Source organism: Pimephales promelas, chromosome 18 (genome assembly GCF_988280905.1).
Source record: "Pimephales promelas chromosome 18, fPimPro1.hap1.1, whole genome shotgun sequence".
Lineage (NCBI taxonomy): Eukaryota > Metazoa > Chordata > Actinopteri > Cypriniformes > Leuciscidae > Pimephales > Pimephales promelas.
The window spans coordinates 14,443,987-14,461,928 of record NC_142786.1 but is presented as its reverse complement, the minus strand read 5'-3'; the positions used below and the strand labels follow the sequence as shown (position 1 = coordinate 14,461,928).

The following is a 17,942-nucleotide window of genomic DNA, read 5'->3' as shown; positions in this document are numbered from 1 at the left end:
GCAGCCGCGGGTTCCAGACCCCAGCGCCTCATGCACATCAATTGCCTCGAGCTGCTGGCAGTACGTCTGGCCCTGCACCGCTTTCGAGCGTTGCTCAGGGGTCAACACGTACTTGTCCGCTCAGACAACACGACTGCAGTAGCGTACATCAACCACCAGGGGGTCTACACTCACGCCGGTTGTCGCAGCTCGCCCGCCACCTCTTGTTATGGAGTCAGAAGCATCTGAGGTCCCTTCGTGCAGTGTACATTCCAGGAGATCGGAACCTGGCAGCCGACGAGCTGTCTCCGAACTCATGCTCCTTGCGAGAGCACCTCCTTGGCCTATTCCTCTGAGACAAAATCTACTCACTCAGAGACGGGGCACTCTGTGGCACCCTCGTCCCGAGCTCTGGAGACTGCACGTGTGGCTCCTGGACGGGACGAGGCAGGTTTGAGTTCGCTGCCACCTGCGGTGGCGGCAACCATCACTTCCGCTAGAGCGTCGTCCACGAGACACCTCTACGAGTTGAAGTGGAACCTCTTCGTCAGCTGGTGCTCTTCTCGCGGAGAAGACCCCCGGAGATGTTTGATCAGTGTCGTGCTTTCCTTCCTGCAAGAAGGGTTGGAGCGCAGGCTGTCGCCCTCCACCCTTAAGGTTTACGTCGCGGCCATTGCCGCCTCTCATGAAGCAGTAGAAGGTAACTCCTTAGGGAAGCACGACCTGGTCATCAGGTTCCTGAGGGGAGCGAGGAGGCTACATCCGCCTCGTCCTCCCCTCGTACCCTCTTGGGACCTCTCGGTAGTTTTAAATGCTCTGCAGAGGCCTCCCTTTGAGCCCTTGCAATCGGTAGAGTTAAAGTTTCTGTCCATGAAGACAGCACTCCTGGTTGCATTGGCCTCCATCAAGAGGGTGGGGGACCTGCACGCATTCTCCGTTGACGAAGCGTGCCTAGAGTTCGGGCCGGCTTACTCTCACGTGATCCTGAGACCCTGGCCCGGTTACGTGCCCAAGGTTCCCACCACTCCCTTCTGGGACCAGGTGGTGAACCAGCAAGCGCTGCCCCTGGAGGAGGCAGACCCAGCCTTGGCACTGCTCTGTCCAGTATGTGCTCTCCGCACCTACGTAGACAGAACGCGATGTTTCAGGACCTCAGACCAGCTCTTTGTCTGTCATGGGGAGAGCCAGAAGGGAAGGGCTCTCTCAAAGCAACGGCTGTCTCACTGGAATGTGGACGCCATTGCTTTACCTTACCAGCAGCAAGGCCGTCCGTGCCCCCTTGGTGTGACGGCCCATTCCACTCGGAGTGTGGCCTTCTCTTGGGCTCTAGCGCACGACGCCTCGCTAACAGACATCTGCAGAGCTGCAGGCTGGGCGACACCCAACACCTTCGCAAGATTCTACAATCTGCGAATTGAGCCAGTGTCCTCCCACGTACTCGCTTCCGCCAGTACTGGACCCGCTTAGGTGTCTTCGCTTGCTCGCCATTCCACTCCCCGGACTGGATAAGTGCGATATCTCCTCAGTGTCTTCCATTGAAGCCTTGAGTCCTCCAGCACCGACGATGCGGGCACCACTGCTATTGCTCTGGATGCCGGCTAGGTGCCTCCATGTGCACGGTTCCCGACGGTAACTGTCTCATGTGTATTATCCACTGTAAGCCTCTATGAGCATGTGTCTTCCCTTGGCAAGCCATCTGCCACCCCTGGAGTTAAATTCTAGTAGCCACCTGCGGTTGGTGCTCCAGTGATCTCCATATGCGTCCTATACGGCCATATGTGTATTTGTAAGTCCTCCTTCGGTAGGCATCTGGTAGCATGTCCCTCCCGGGATATGTTTCCCAGTGTACCTTGGTAATCCTGTGTTAAAGTAGGATCCCGGTAAAAAAAAAAAAAAAAAGAAAAAAGGTAAGGTTCAGGGGTCCAGACTTTCTCAGGGCACTGGAAGACAGCTTGAAGATGGCGTGATGGCATTGACCCCCATTCTCTGTCACTTCTGACGTAACTCGAAGTGACTACGAAAGGGAACGTCTCGGTTACGGATGTAACCCTCGTTCCCTGAGTAGGGAACGGAGACGTTACGTCTCCCTGCCACTTCTGCTGTACCGCTGGGTAGACGCCTAGTTCAGTCTTGGCTCCTCAGCGAAGACATACTGCGGTTGCGTTCACTTCCTCCTTTTATACTCACGGAGTAGGGCGGAGTACGCTATGCAAATTTCCGCAGCCCCAAGGCATTGCATGCCATTGGCTCGTTGTTAAATACTCGAAGAGGATTGGCTTTCATGCGAAACCCCCATTCTCCGTCACTTCTGATGTAATGTCTCCGTTCCCTACTCAGGGAACGAGGGTTACATCCGTAACCGAGACGTTTTCTACCTGCTTCACCATGCCCTGATGAAGGCTTCATGCCGCTACGCGTGGACTTTTTTAAATTTGTCCGTTTAGGACATGTCATTTGTATAATAAAGACATTTTAATGAAGGAGTGCCTCGGTCATCAGAGATTTTTTTTTCTCTACTGTTTCCTTGATGTCCTACCTTGGACCGAAGAGCACCCAGGTTGAACTTTTTTAAAAGGAATTGAGCACGCCACTCATCTTGAATCCACCCTTTTAGGTATGTTTAGTTCTGTAAAGCGTGCAGCTTCTTGGACGACATTTCATTGACTAGTATTATGAGAAAGACAATGATTCAGTCAAAATGAGCATAATTGTATTTAATAAACCAACTACTTAAGCATTTACTACGTTACAATGATGTATGTATTTACAAACATTAAAACACAAACTAAGACGACGCAGGGTGTTTAGACAATGGATACGCGTAAGTGAGTTGGAGAGAGAGAGAGAGAGAGTGAGTTGCAGAGAAAGGGAGAGTTACATTCACCAAAACAGTCAGTTAACCTTTTTGAACACCAAGAAAACACTTTCTTAATGCTTCTTAGAAGCTCTAAAAGAAGGTATACTTGGTTTATTGTCCTTTGTTCTCATAGCACGCGCTCCTCATGGAAGGGGGTGTGTTCAATGAGGGTTTTATAGTAAAACTATTTGATCTTCATTGGCAGTAAAACAAATTAAAAATACGCTTTACTTTACATCTCTATGCATATTCGGGTGTTTCTCCAGCTGAGTGCAGATACATGGTTTTCATCCAAATATTTTGAAAGCTAAGCTTAAAAACCACTGTCCAAAAACCCACTATTTGTCCAATAACCCACTTTGCAAATAACCCACCCTGTCACTCTTTTCAGGTCAAAATTTTGAGTTTCTCCGATCTTCTCAAAACTCTGGATTCTGATAGAGGGCCATGGGACTAAGACCTGAGTGTAAAAATAGAGGCTCTAGAGACCCTTCCAGAGCTGAGATATTGAGATCCTACGTAGCATTTGTGCCATTATAAAAATAGTGGGTTCATGGACGGTGGAATTTTGGGACGGCGCTTGGTGCGCGAACTCAGGGGGCCGCCCTGAGTGCAGTAATATAGTTTTTATCATGAAAAAAATGGTAAAAACAAGTCAAAAAATACCATACCCAAATCCGCATTCAATTGATTTGAGGCGGGATTCTGTCCATTTGCAGCTTATTGCATGAAGGTCGGGGTTAGTACATTTGAAAAATAGTGGGTTATTGGACACATAGTGGGTTCGTGAACAGTGAAATTATGCGATGGCGCTTGGTTCTACGGACTCAGGGGCCCCAGCTGAGTGCAGATAAGTGGTTTTCATCGAAATATTTTTAAAGCTAAGCTTAAAAACCACTGTCCAAAAACCCACTATTTGTCCAATAACCCACTATTTTTCAAATGTACTAACCCCGACCTTCATGCAATTAGCTGGTGGTATTCTGTCCATTTGCAGCTTATTGCATGAAAGCTGTGGTTAGTACATTTGAAAAACAGTCGGTTATTGGACAAATAGTGGGTTCTTGGACAGTGGGATAGATTGCAGGTGGGATTCTGTCCATTTGCAGCTTATTGCATGAAAGCTGTGGTTAGTACATTTGAATAACAGTCAGTTATTGGACAAATAGTGGGTTCTTGGACAGTGGGATAGATTGCAGGTGGGATTCTGTCCATTTGCAACTTATTGCATGAACTGCTGGTGTTAGTACATTTGACAAATAGTGGGTTATTGGACAAATAGTAGGTTCTTGGACAGTGGGATAGATTGCAGGTGGGATTCTGTCTATTTGCAGCTTATTGCATGAAGGCTGGGGTTAGTACATTTGAAAAACAGTTGGTTATTGGACAAATAGTGGGTTCTTGGACAGTGGGATAGATTGCAGGTGGCATTCTGTCCATTTGCAGCTTATTGCATGAAGGCTGCGGTTATTGGACAAATAGTGGGTTCTTGGACAGTGGGATAGATTGCAGGTGGGATTCTGTCTATTTGCAGCTTATTGCATGAAGGCTGGGGTTAGTACATTTGAAAAACAGTCGGTTATTGGACAAATAGTGGGTTCTTGGACAGTGGGATAGATTGCAGGTGGGATTCTGTCCATTTGCAGCTTATTGCATGAAAGCTGTGGTTAGTGCATTTGAAAAACAGTCAGTTATTGGACAAATAGTGGGTTCTTGGATAGTGGGATAGATTGCAGGTGGGATTCTGTCCATTTGCAACTTATTGCATGAAGTGCAGGGGTTAGTACATTTGAAAAACAGTCGGTTATTGGACAAATAGTGGGTTCTTGGACAGTGGGATAGATTGCAGGTGGGATTCTGTCCATTTGCAGCTTATTGCATGAAGGCTGCGGTTATTGGACAAATAGTGGGTTCTTGGACAGTGGGATAGTTTGCAGGTGGGATTCTGTCTATTTGCAGCTTATTGCATGAAGGCTGGGGTTAGTAAATTTGAAAAACAGTCGGTTATTGGACAAATATGGGTTGTTGGACAGTGGGATAGATTGCAGGTGGGATTCTTTCCATTTGCAGCTTATTGCATGAAGGCTGGGGTTAGTACATTTAAAAAACGGTGGGTTATTGGACAAATAGTGGGTTCTTGGACAGTGTGATAGATTGCAGGTGGGATTCTGTCCATATGCAGCTTATTGCATGAAGTGCAGGGCCTAGTACATTTGAAAAACAGTCGGTTATTGGACAAATAGTGGGTTCTTGGACAGTGGGATAGATTGCAGGTGGGATTCTGTCCATTTGCAGCTTATTGCATGAAGTGCAGGGGTTAGTAAATTTGAAAAACAGTCGGTTATTGGACAAATAGTGGGTTCTTGGACAGTGGGATAGATTGCAGGTGGGATTCTGTCCATTTGCAGCTTATTGCATGAAGGCTGGGGTTAGTACATTTGAAAAACAGTCGGTTATTGGACAAATAGTGGGTTCTTGGACAGTGGGATAGATTGCAGGTGGGATTCTGTCCATTTGCAGCTTATTGCATGAAGGCTGCGGTTATTGGACAAATAGTGGGTTCTTGGACAGTGGGATAGTTTGCAGGTTGGATTCTGTCTATTTGCAGCTTATTGCATGAAGGCTGGGGTTAGTAAATTTGAAAAACAGTCGGTTATTGGACAAATATGGGTTCTTGGACAGTGGGATAGATTGCAGGTGGGATTCTGTCCATTTGCAGCTTATTGCATGAAGGCTGGGGTTAGTACATTTGAAAAACGGTGGGTTATTGGACAAATAGTGAGTTCTTGGACAGTGGGATAGATTGCAGGTGGGATTCTGTCCATATGCAGCTTATTGTATGAAGTGCAGGGGCTAGTACATTTGAAAAACAGTCGGTTATTGGACAAATAGTGGGTTCTTGGACAGTGGGATAGATTGCAGGTGGGATTCTGTCCATTTGCAGCTTATTGCGTGAAGTGCAGGGGTTAGTACATTTGAAAAACAGTCGGTTATTGGACAAATAGTGGGTTCTTGGACAGTGGGATAGATTGCAGGTGGGATTCTGTCCATTTGCAGCTTATTGCATGAAGGCTGGGGTTAGTACATTTGAAAAACAGTCGGTTATTGTCACAGTGTCTGGATGTGTTCCCTTGTTTGTCCACTAGATGTCCTCCTTCCCCACTGTGTCATTCACTTCTGGAACTACATTTCCCACGATCCTTGTTTTATCATTGCACTCAGCTGTTCCTCATCACTGATCATTGCACTCTGCCAATTCACCATTATCATTGTCATTCCCTGTGTGTATATATACCCTGTCTGTTTCAGTGTGTGCCATGGAGTCCTTTCAATTATCACGCCACTTCTGAGGTCCTGTTTTCTTTGAGTCTTGTTTTTGGTTTCCTGTATATGTTGGATTGCCTTTGGATTATGACCCTTGCTTGGACTGGTTTACGATTTTGGATTACCCTTTAAATAAACAACTGCTCTTGGATTTAATCCCTGTTTCCTGTGTGTGGATCGTGACAGAAGGACTCCATCCTTCCACCCTAAATCCAGCGGTATGTTTTACAATGTCCCTTCCCCAGCCGGCGAGCGGGAGAGAAGGGAGTTTTTTAAAGGGACCCGGCTGGTCAAGTTTCGTGGGACCCGTGGAGGCCACAGTGGAGGAGGTCGTCGGGAGATGATTCCTGTCCCGGTGGTCCCGGTGGGCCGGAGAGGGAGACACGTCCCGTCTGCCCAGCGAGAGACTGCTCACGTCCCATCTGCCCAGCGAGAGACTGCTCACGTCCCGTCTGCCCAGCGAGAGACTGCTCACGTTCCGTCTGCCCAGCGAGAGACTGTTCAAGTTCTGTCTGCCCAGCGAGAGACTGTTCATGTCCCGTCTGCCCATCGAGAGACTGCTCACGTCCTGTCTGCCAAGCGAGAGACTGTTCAAGTTCCGTCTGTCCAGTCTGAGACAGAGCCAGAGATCCCCTTTGGCGTGGCCGCCAAGGTTGTGACGGACTATCTGGAGCATCTGGCTCGGATCTTGGAGATGCCAGTCTTTGCTGTTCCAGTACCTGAGGCAGAGCCAATGCCTGCTCCAGAGGCAGAGCCAGTGCCTGTTCCAGAGGCAGAGCCTATGCCTGTTCCAGAGCTGGAGCCCATGTCGGTTTTGGACCCCGTGTTTGTGTCTGTGTTTGTATCTGTCCTTGTAACTGTTTTTGTTCTAGTGTCTGTTCCTGAGCCGGAGGCAGAGCCAGTGCCTGTTCCTGAGCCGGAGACAGAGCCAGTGCCTGTTCCAGAGCCGGAGGCAGAGCCGGTGTCTGTTCCTGAGCCGGTGTCTGGTCCCGAGCCGGTGCCTGCTCCTGAGAGAGCATCTCCGCCCTGGCCACCTGTAGGGTCTTCACCGCCCTGGCCACACGAAAGGTCTGCTCCGACCTGGCCACCTGAGTGGTCTTCACCGCCCTGGCCACCCGAGTGGTCTTCACCGCCCTGGCCGCCCGAGGGGTCTTCACCGCCCTGGCCGCCCGAGGGGTCTTCACCACCCTGGCCGCCCGAAGGGTCTTCACCGCCCTGGCCGCCCGAAGGGTCTTTTCCGCTCTGGCCGCCCAAAGGGTCTTCACCGCCCTGGCCGCCCGAGGGGTCTTCACCGCCCTGGCCGCCCGAAGGGTCTTCTCCGCCCTGGCCACCCGAATGGTTTTCTCCGCCCTGGCCGCCCGAGGGGTCTTTACCGCCCTGGCCGCCCGAGGGTTCTTCACCGCCCTGGCCGCCCGAAGGGTCTTCACCGCCCTGGCCGCCCGAAGGGTCTTTTCCGCTCTGTCCGCCCGAAGGGTCTTCACCGCCCTGGCCGCCCGAGGGGTCTTCACCGCCCTGGCCGCCCGAAGGGTCTTCTCCGCCCTGGCCACCCGAATGGTTTTCTCCGCCCTGGCCGCCCGAAGGGTCTTCACCGCCCTGGCCACCCGAGGGGTCTTCACTGCCCTGGCCACCCGAGGAGTCTTCACCGCCTTGGCCGCCCCAGGGGTCTTCACCGCCCTGGCCACCCGAGGAGTCTTCACCGCCTTGGCCGCCCGAGGGCTCTTCGCCGCCCAATGGACTATGTGTCTCGGCCTGGTCCTCGGTTAAACTCTCACCCCTTGTTCCTGTCTCCCTTCACGGACCTGGCCCACCATCCCTCCCCTCTGATCCTCCACCATTCCACCTCTCTCCTGAACTCTCGTGTCATGTTTTTTAATGTTGTCGTGGAGCGTCTGGTAGCCACTCCGTAGAGGGGGGGTTATGTCACAGTGTCTGGATGTGTTCCCTTGTTTGTCCACTAGATGTCCTCCTTCCCCACTGTGTCATTCACTTCTGGAACTACATTTCCCACGATCCTTGTTTTATCATTGCACTCAGCTGTTCCTCATCACTGATCATTGCACTCTGCCAATTCACCATTATCATTGTCATTCCCTGTGTGTATATATACCCTGTCTGTTTCAGTGTGTGCCATGGAGTCCTTTCAATTATCACGCCACTTCTGAGGTCCTGTTTTCTTTGAGTCTTGTTTTTGGTTTCCTGTATATGTTGGATTGCCTTTGGATTATGACCCTTGCTTGGACTGGTTTACGATTTTGGATTACCCTTTAAATAAACAACTGCTCTTGGATTTAATCCCTGTTTCCTGTGTGTGGATCGTGACAGTTATTGGACAAATAGTGGGTTCTTGGACAGTGGGATAGATTGCAGGTGGGATTCTGTCCCTTTGCAGCTTATTGCATGAAGTGCAGGGGTTAGTACATTTGAAAAACAGTCGGTTATTGGACAAATAGTGGGTTCTTGGACAGTGGGATAGATTGCAGGGATTATGGGATTAAAGGCATCAATTGATTAATATTTTATAAATTAACATTTTATTTTATTTTTAATTTGTTAAATTTTTTTAATGTATTATTGTTTGTAATATTTTAATTGCTCATTTTTATGTTTGGATCTTTTTGTAAATTGTCTAAGTTGTTCATGTTATTTTTGTAAATAAAACCTTTATATTTGATTTGTTTGGATGAATTGTCATTTATGCGTATCTGCTATTTTTGAAGTAAAAGGATCCTTTAGCGGCATTTTTTTTGTCTATTACATATGGTTCTTCAATAGTTGTGTAATTCATGACACGTCTATTCTTCGGTGATGTTTAGACGTCTATTAGATTTTCACTGACAGCCCAAATTTAGCCTTGTTTTAGCCTAGACCCATATTCACTGTCTATTAGACGTGTAAATGTAGTCGTTCAATAGCCGTCTATTCTATTTTTGGGCTATGGTTAGACGTCTATTAGGCATATATATGTAGTCGTTCAATAGCCGTCTATTTAATGACTTGTCTATTCTTGGGCTATGGATAGATGTCTATCAGATTTTCACTGACAGCCCAAATTTAGCCTTGATTTAACCTAGACGTCTGGGCTATGTTTTGACGGCTATTAGACGTCTTTTAGACGTAAAATTGCTTGCTGGGTAAAGTCTGATTGGCAGTCCAGTTTCAAGTGTGAGACACTGTCTGGCCTGCTCTTTGTCCATCTGTCCTCCCCCTCAATCAAAGACTTTGACCCTAGCCCAGCAGTTGAAATGTAATTATATATATTTTAAGACTTATTATTACTTATACTGATATTGTAAATAACTTGACAGCACTTAAATATGTATTCTTACAAGGTAAAGAACAATATTGTGAAATTCCTGTTTTTCACCTTTATGAGGCACAAAAAAAAAAAAAAACTTGCTGGTAAAAAGTCACTGTGGCAGGTGAATTTTGAAATTCATCTGCCACAGTGGCTAGTGGCTGAAAAGTTAACTTCAGGCCCTGTTGTCCAGACAAGTTTCAGAAAGTATATCATCGCACAGCAGGCAGGCAAGTCCTTCCATGCAGTAAGTCTAAGTCTGATTTCATCCAATTTGTTTATTATTGATCAAACATTTGCAAGAAAGATACTTAGTAGAGACACCTTGAATGCCTAGCCTTTAGCCTGGCTTTTTCCCCGCACTTCTGTTTCTGTCCTCTCTTCTGCCTGCGGAGCTAAAAATCCTAAAAGACTAAAAATCATATCGGTGCTACCCTAGGTAAAAAGTCTGCTCACTTATATAGCTTGAAATCAAAATGGCTAAATGTGAGTCAGAATTAAGGATATACTCTACACAAAGTATAGATCAAAGATGCAGACACATTTCATATCAAATTTTTAATAGATAATTAAACGCATGAGAGGGTAACAAAAGAAAAAAAGGACACCAAGGGTTAACATACTATTCCAAATACAGGCCTGATTTAGTTAAGCGAAGTTTAGACTGGATATGTTTTAATTTCTATAAGCTCATCTAAAAAATATATTACAAATATATGCATTTTTTTTTGTTTTTAGATGTGTGTGGTGAAAATCCCTTATTGCATTAGAATAATTTAATTCAAAAGCTCCAAAGGGTCTGGTTAAAAGTAGGTAGAGTTAAAATTAATGCATTACAAATCATCTCCAGTTAAGGGGGGAATGAGGCAACAATGGATGATAAAGACACCAGATAAAAACTACCCTAGGTTAACAGTACAAATAATAGTATATGATGTGGTGTGTTTTATGCAGCTGGTTCTCCTGTATCTCCTTTAGTTTTGGGTTCCTGCCACCATTCAGCCAGGAAAGACTCCTCATAGTCTCCTATACCCTCGAATTCTTCATCAGGTGGATTTGACAGAGCAGATGCTGCTTCCTCTGAACTCACAGTATCCTGTTAACAAACACAGTTCACATTCACATATTTAAATGACCAGTCTAATTTATGAGGAATTTAAAAAAGGACAATGTTGGACAAGAGCACCCCCTAACTTTGGGGAAACCTGCAACATTTCCTGAATACACAATGTCCTGTTGTCCAAGTATCGCAAGTTTGGATTTAGCAATTACTAGCTATAGTTCCATTATTCATGATGGGTCACACCCAAAAAAACATTTCTGCATATTATTTGCTGAACGATAAAATTATTTTGCTTAATTTATTTGCCATGTTATATGTGCAGGCTGTGCGTAGACTTAATATAGCTCTCTAGTAGACGGACCATTTCCATGACGGGCTATATGTAGTCTACTTTTAGCCAACACTTTTGTAAACATTTTAATTAGCATTATCTTCGCTGTCACATAACATTCAAAGTTATATAGACATTCGATGATAATATTGTATTATCTTTTATTGCAAGTTCTATAAAAAAATTCAATTTAAATTCCCAACCGCTAGATGGCACAAACGAAGCGATACCCAGACATGCTGGTAACCAGGGGTGTAAAGTAACGAATTACAAATACTCACGTTACTGTAATTAAGTAGTTTTTTTCAGAAATTGTACTTTTTTGAGTACGTTTAAAATTGTGTAATTTTACTTTTACTTGAGTACATTTTAAGTGATGTATCGGTACTTTTTATATCTGTTTCTGTGGGTGAATGTCGGCATGTAGATTTGTTCAGAGGGGGACTCTTGTCAAATGTGTAAAATTTGGTGCAGATCTGGGCATTTACAGCCAAGTTACTACAACTTCCTGTTTCATGGCGAATCATCGACGCCACGGACACACCCATCGACGAAAAGGCGCAGATAGCACAACTTTACATCGTCAATGCCTTTAGAAGGTACAGCAGAAATTTGAAGTCGATCCGACTAAATCCCTAGGAGGAGTTCGTTAAAGTACGGAGTGTGTAAATCTTCACAAATCGGTCGCCAAATTCAAAATGTCGGACTTCCTGTCGAGTTTAGGGTATGGGTTTTTGAGGCTTTTTTGTGCGTCTGGTCATGGTAGATGCACCACAGAAATTTCGTACATGTCGGTCAAACAAGCGGCGGGGGCTGCTTCATTAAAGGTCACTTCCTGTTGCCAGCAGATGGCGCTATGACTGTGGGTGAATATCGGCATGTAGATTTGTTCAGGGCGGGACTCTTGTCAAATGTGTAAAATTTCGTGCAGATCTGAGCATTTGCAGCCAAGTTACTACAACTTCCTGTTTTATGGCGAATCTTCGACGCCACGGACACGCCCATCGACGAAAACGCGCAGATAGCACAACTTTACATCGTCAATGCCTTTAGAAGGCACAGCAGAAATTTGAAGTCGATCTGACTAAATCCCTAGGAGGAGTTCGTTAAAGTACGGAGTGTGTAAATCGTCCAAAAATGGCCACCAAGTTCAAAATGGCGGACTTCCTCTCGAGTTTAGGGTATGGGTTCTTGAGGCTTTTTTGTGCGTCTTGATATGATACACGTCCCCACCAAATTTCGTGCATGTAGGTTGAATGTGGATGAGGGGCTAATTATTTCCAATTTTCTAGGTGGCGCTAGCGAGCCATTTTGCCCCGCCCATCCGTGAAACCCACAAAATACGAAATTTTTCACCAGTCCTGACATGACTGCCAAATTTGGTGAGTTTTTGAGCATGTTGCGGCCCCGAAAATGGCGCCTACTTTGCAGAAAAAAATAAATAAATAAATAATCCTAACAGTTTCAATAGGGTCCTCGCACTGTTAGTGCTCGGGCCCTAATAACCCTAACAGTTTCAATAGGGTCCTCGCACTATTAGTGCTCGGGCCCTAAAAATAAATAAATAACCCTAACAGTTTCAAGCGGGTCCTCGCACTGTTAGTGCTCGGGCCCTAATTACATCTACCCAACATACATCGGTTGACCCAGCACGTGGGTTGTTTGTGCTTCGAACGTCATCACATCACTAGAAGAGTCCACCAGATCGAATCCACCACACACCGAGCGATCTTCACAGAGAACCTCACTTTCATCGAGCGAGGCAAATAAGGTAAAGTACTCTACATGTCATTTCTAATATATAACGCATATATTTTAACAACTATAAGCTGGGTTGGTAGGAAGCGAAAGAGGATGAGGCAAAGATGACACGTATAGATGCAATGACCGTGAAGTCTAACAACAACGTAGCTAACGTTAGCTATTGAGCCATTATCTTGGAAGCACTGGCTATTTTGAGCGCACTCTTTTTTCCCTCCTGGAGCATTTAATGTGAAATGCGAAGGAATAACACAGTGTTAGACTGATTAAAGTGTGTATAAACAGTGAGATAACCTTGTATGCCAGACTAAATGCATGTATGTGCATTTATTTAAGTAATATGGTGACCCACGATAGATAAGAAAACATTTTTTATATAAAATGGCGGCTTGGCAAACTTAGCTAGCTACATTATTTTAACTGGCTATAAATGAGCGTGCTTTTTTGCCCTCAAAGATTTTAATGTGAAATGCGAAGGTATAACACAGTGTTAGACTGATTAAAGTACATTTTATGACCTGATATATGTCTGACTTAATGCAATTATGTGTATTTATTTAAAGGGCACCTATTATGAAAAATTCACTTTTATATGGTGTTTGAACATAAATGTGTGTTGGCAGTGTGTGAGCAAAACCACCCTAGAATGATAAAAATCCACCCAGTGTTTTTTTTACAATCTCAATAAATCATATGCATTGCCTCAGAACGAGCTGTTCTGAGATCCAGCTCTTTGTGACGTAGAAAGTGAGAAAGGGGTTTGATTGACAGTGTGGTTGTGGCATAGACCCCGCCCTCGGTGATCTGTACATCCTCCATTGTTTCAACGACAGTCGGTAATGTCTCTTGGAAACATAAATGTTCTGTCGTGGACTCGTGGGTTAATCCTGTTGTTGTAGCTTAAAAGTTAATCCTCAAGTGTGGATCGTCATCTACTGTTTGCGATCCACCGTTACATCCAGTAACAGTAAGTGTATTTTATGATTTTTGAGCAAATAGTCTTTTCAGTCAATGTCAGCCAATTCAACAACAAATGTGTCTAAAGTTGTTGTCGTCGTAGGATGTCTGTGTAGGCTATATAATTTAAACCTTGTTTGTATAGTGTGTAACCACACGTTTATATATATTTAAAGATATTGTATTAAAAACTGAATATATGTTGTTGTTCTGTAAGTTAGCCATCTTCTCACACTTGCCACAGAAGCACCTTGTATGACAAGTAAACATGACGCCACAGGTCCCTCGCATAAATGTAATTTCGCTTGTAGTAGCAAACTTCACATTATGTGTGTGTAATTTCAGAAAATTTGCGCCAGCATTAGTGTTTGTGTGTGTGTGTGTCTTCCACATCCATAATTGCAAATGGGACACGATTACAACAACTCTATAACTTAAAGGATTAGTTTTGAAAAAACTTTTGCTGATAATTTACTCACCCCCATGTCATCCAAGATGTCCATGTCTTTCTTTCCTCAGTCGAAAAGAAATTTAGGTTTTTGATGAAAACATTCCAGGATTTTTCTCCATATAATGGACTTCAATGGGAACCGGATGGTTCAAGGTCCAAAAGATAGTGTTAATAACAGTTTCAGATGCAGCTTCAAATGTCTTTAAACGACACCAGACGATGAATAATTGTCTTATCATGCGAAACGATCGGTTATTTCAAAACTTATTCCAAAAATGTAACTTTTCTAAGGACAAATGCTAGCCTTGCTATATTCTCTGAGGCGCGTTTGTAACGTCACGTAATACGTAATTACGTTCAAAAGGTCACGGGCGACGTAGCCGGAAGTACAGAATCAAAATCGTCCGACATCGTTGTTTTTCCTTTTAATTCCTTTTTTTGTAAACGGTGTTTGAGCTAGTTTGCACGTTCAACCTATGCGTTCAACTTGTAAACACTGACTCTGTACTTTCGGCTACGTCGCCCGTGACCTTTTGAACGTAATTACGTAATACGTGACGTTGCAAACGCGCCTCACAGAATAGAGCAAGGCTAGCATTTGTCCTTAGAAAAGTTACATTTTTGGAATAAGTTTTGAAATAACCGATCGTTTCGCATGATAAGACCCTTATTCATCGTCTGATATCGTTTAAAGACATTTGAAGCTGCATCTGAAACAGTTATTAACTGTCTTTTGGACCTTGAACCATCCGGTTCCCATTGAAGTCCATTATATGGAGAAAAATCCTGGAATGTTTTCATCAAAAACCTACATTTCTTTTCGGCTGAGGAAAGAAAGACATGGACATCTTGGATGACATGGGGGTGAGTAAATTATCAGCAAAAGTTTTTTTCAAAAGTGAACTAATCCTTTAAGTACATAAATGTATCAAATAACCATACCGAGACGTGCTGGTCCATTCTCATTTATGTTTATTCTGCCGGAGTCTCTTCGTACTATTTATGTATTCCGATTCAAACGTACGCTGAATGACATTCAAAACAGCGGTTTCTCTCACTCACTCAGTACCGACTGCCATTGGTATCAAGTTACGCCCTCATCCAAAGGCAGGGCGGGCATACTGTATGCAGCTCATTTGCATTTAAAGCCTTATACCTCCGAAGCAGCTCATTTTTAAGCAGGCCCCAAAATGACATTTTCAAATGGTTATACTAAATTAACTGTGGGGTATTTTGAGCTGAAACTTCACAAATACATTCTAGGGACACCAGAGACCAATATTACATCTTGTAAAAAGGGGCATAATAGGTGCCCTTTAAGTAACTTAATGTGGTGACCCACAATAGATAAGAACAAATTTTAATATAAAATGGTGGCCTGGCAAACGACAAGGGGCAGTTGAGAAATATGTATGTAATATGTAATAAAAAGTCTGGGACTGCTGTAAGTGTACAGTAGAGGTCTTCACGGGTCCAAAAATTCATGCCCGAACCGAAACAGACCCGTAATGTGCTACACCGAACCGACCCGGACCCGTCGATCATTTCAAAAGTTGGACCCGGACCCGTCCAGACCCGAGAAATGCCATAAATGTACTGCCCGGACCCGACCTGGACCCATCTATTATTTGAAAACTGGACCCAAACCCGGCAGGAAGACACAAACCCGACTGGACCCGATTGTCGTCACATATTATTTCACACGGGTTGTGAAAAATAAAACTTGTTGTCTTAAGGCCTGTTCACACCGGGACGAATTTCGCGCGCGTTATTCGTCGACGTTTAACGCCTCGTGACTAAACCATGGGCGCCAATGTGAGTGTTCACACCGACGCAAAAAACGCCACGCGTAAAAGCGTCATTTTTTAAAAAACGCCTCGGGTTCGTTTTTTTGGTTTGACGCGCCGCGTCAAAACCTATCCGACCAACGAGATTGGCGGGTTTGCTCACGTGTCTGGTACTTCTGAAGTTACAGTAAAACACAACTTGAGGGCACTCAAACACAAAACGGTCTTGCCGAGCACACAGCGAAAAAGAGACAAGATAACTATGGGCAAGATGAATGTGAGCTGCTGGTCTCGGAGCATAAAGAGCTATAAGATAATATTTATATTAGTATTTCTGTAATAATAGTATAGTATAGGGTGACCAACAGTCCTGTTTTCCCGGGACATGTGTAAAACGGTCACTTTGTGCTTTATAGAAATCTGAGCTGAGGTGAGAACTGCACATAGTGTGCGTAATGTCAGTTAGATTTTGACAAGTGAGGAGAGGAGAACCGCTCTGCCGACTCTTTGTATTCTTTCTTTTATTTTATTTTTCTATTGTGACCAGATGTTTGTTTGTGGTTTTTTTTCTCGCTCGATCCCGATGTATGAGGAGGACGAGTGTGACATTTGAGTGGTTTTATTAAACGCGGGGAAATACGACAGCTCTCGTCTCTCGTGCATCCGACAACGGCTATGTTTTTATCTCTGGGCAACATCTCAACTTTGCGTTACACATGTCCTGTTTCCACGTCCTGTCCTGACTGTTTTTAAGTGATGAAAATGTCCTGGTTCTCAAAAAAACTGCTGGGAAAGATCAGCCCGACAGCAAAATATAGATGGGCAAACAAGGTGGACGAGGAAGAAAAACAAGATAAAGAGAATGAAAACTAAAGATATAAATAGATTTTGTTAGTTCGTTTTTGTAAGTTTGTGAGAGCTATTTTTTGTTACATTTGGAGGCATTTCTTTTAGTTATTTATTATTTATATATTTTTCTAATACAGAAGACATTATTTCTATCATTATTTAATTCGTTTTTTTCTATCTGTCATAATAAAACATTGAGACATGAATATGATCACCCTAGTATAGTATTCTATTATTATTTCTGTTTTACATTAAGCGCCATCTAATGTCAGGGAATGAATTTGCATGTTCACTCGGCTCATCGTCAGCGGAAAACGCTTGGGTGTGAACACAAAAAACGCGTTGAAAAACGCTGACGAATAACGCGCGCTGATATTCGTCCCGGTGTGTACGGGCCTTTACCTAATTTTAGTAGTCGTCGTCTCACTTCCTTGTAACGTTTCCTGACTGACTGTGGTGCATTACAATCCACTGACAAGAAAGTTCTATCCATGTTATTTCTCTCATTTTTCCAAGCTTAATCCACTCATTATTTCAGCTTTAAAAGTCCACTTGATATCACGGTGATGGATTACAAATGCAACCTTGGACATGTACATTCTGACTCGAGTAATAATAAAATAATAAAAAATAATAAAAACTCGCATAATAACTTTAACTGTTTGCCCTTTTGAACTATAATAACGACTGCTTGTTGCTTGTTCAGCTTGACCATATCTGTGCTCTCTGCTCTACATTGAGTCTGAATCGGACCACCAAAACTTTAAGATTAAACAAGACGGTTCATTTATATCATTATAAAAATGGGAGAAAATGTAAAGCGCGGTTTGGCGGAAGCTCTGGTTGCCATAGAAACGAATCGGTTACCTAACGTAACCTCGGTTCTCTCTAGATGAGGGAACGAGTATTGCGTAAGCTAGCTTACGCTACGGGAAAGATACATATTTGCTGAGAAGTTGAAGCCAAAAAATTATTCCATAATTTTGTAATCATTGTCAATGCAGTTCCTCTGAGGCAGACCATGAGCGAGCAGCTCATTGGTTCGTTCAGAGGGAAATGCACGAGCCTATGGGAGAGCGGTGCTGAACCCGCGCCCAATGAGCGGCAGGCGTTTGCTCATTACGTCAGAGCCCGCCGAAAGGGGCGTGGCTATAGTGTATAAAAAGGCTCTCCCTAGGCTGTACGTTGATTTCTTTGAGCGTGAAGCGAAACGCTAGTTAGTGGCGCAAGCACGGCCGGGAACGCAATACTCGTTCCCTCATCTAGAGAGAACCGAGGTTACGTTAGG

At 44.4% G+C, this 17,942-nt stretch overlaps 1 protein-coding gene across 1 annotated transcript in view; it reads right to left on the bottom strand.

Moving 5' to 3' along the window:
- Positions 1 to 9,994: 9,994 nt before the first annotated feature.
- Positions 9,995 to 17,942, bottom strand: part of p3h4 (prolyl 3-hydroxylase family member 4 (inactive)) — a 91,185-nt gene continuing 83,237 nt past the window's right edge. Inside the window, exon 7 of the mRNA XM_089122625.1 lies at positions 9,995 to 10,551. Within this exon, the coding sequence (XP_088978751.1) occupies positions 10,402 to 10,551 (150 nt within the window). The 3' untranslated portion in view covers positions 9,995 to 10,401. The remainder of the gene's footprint in view (positions 10,552 to 17,942) is intronic.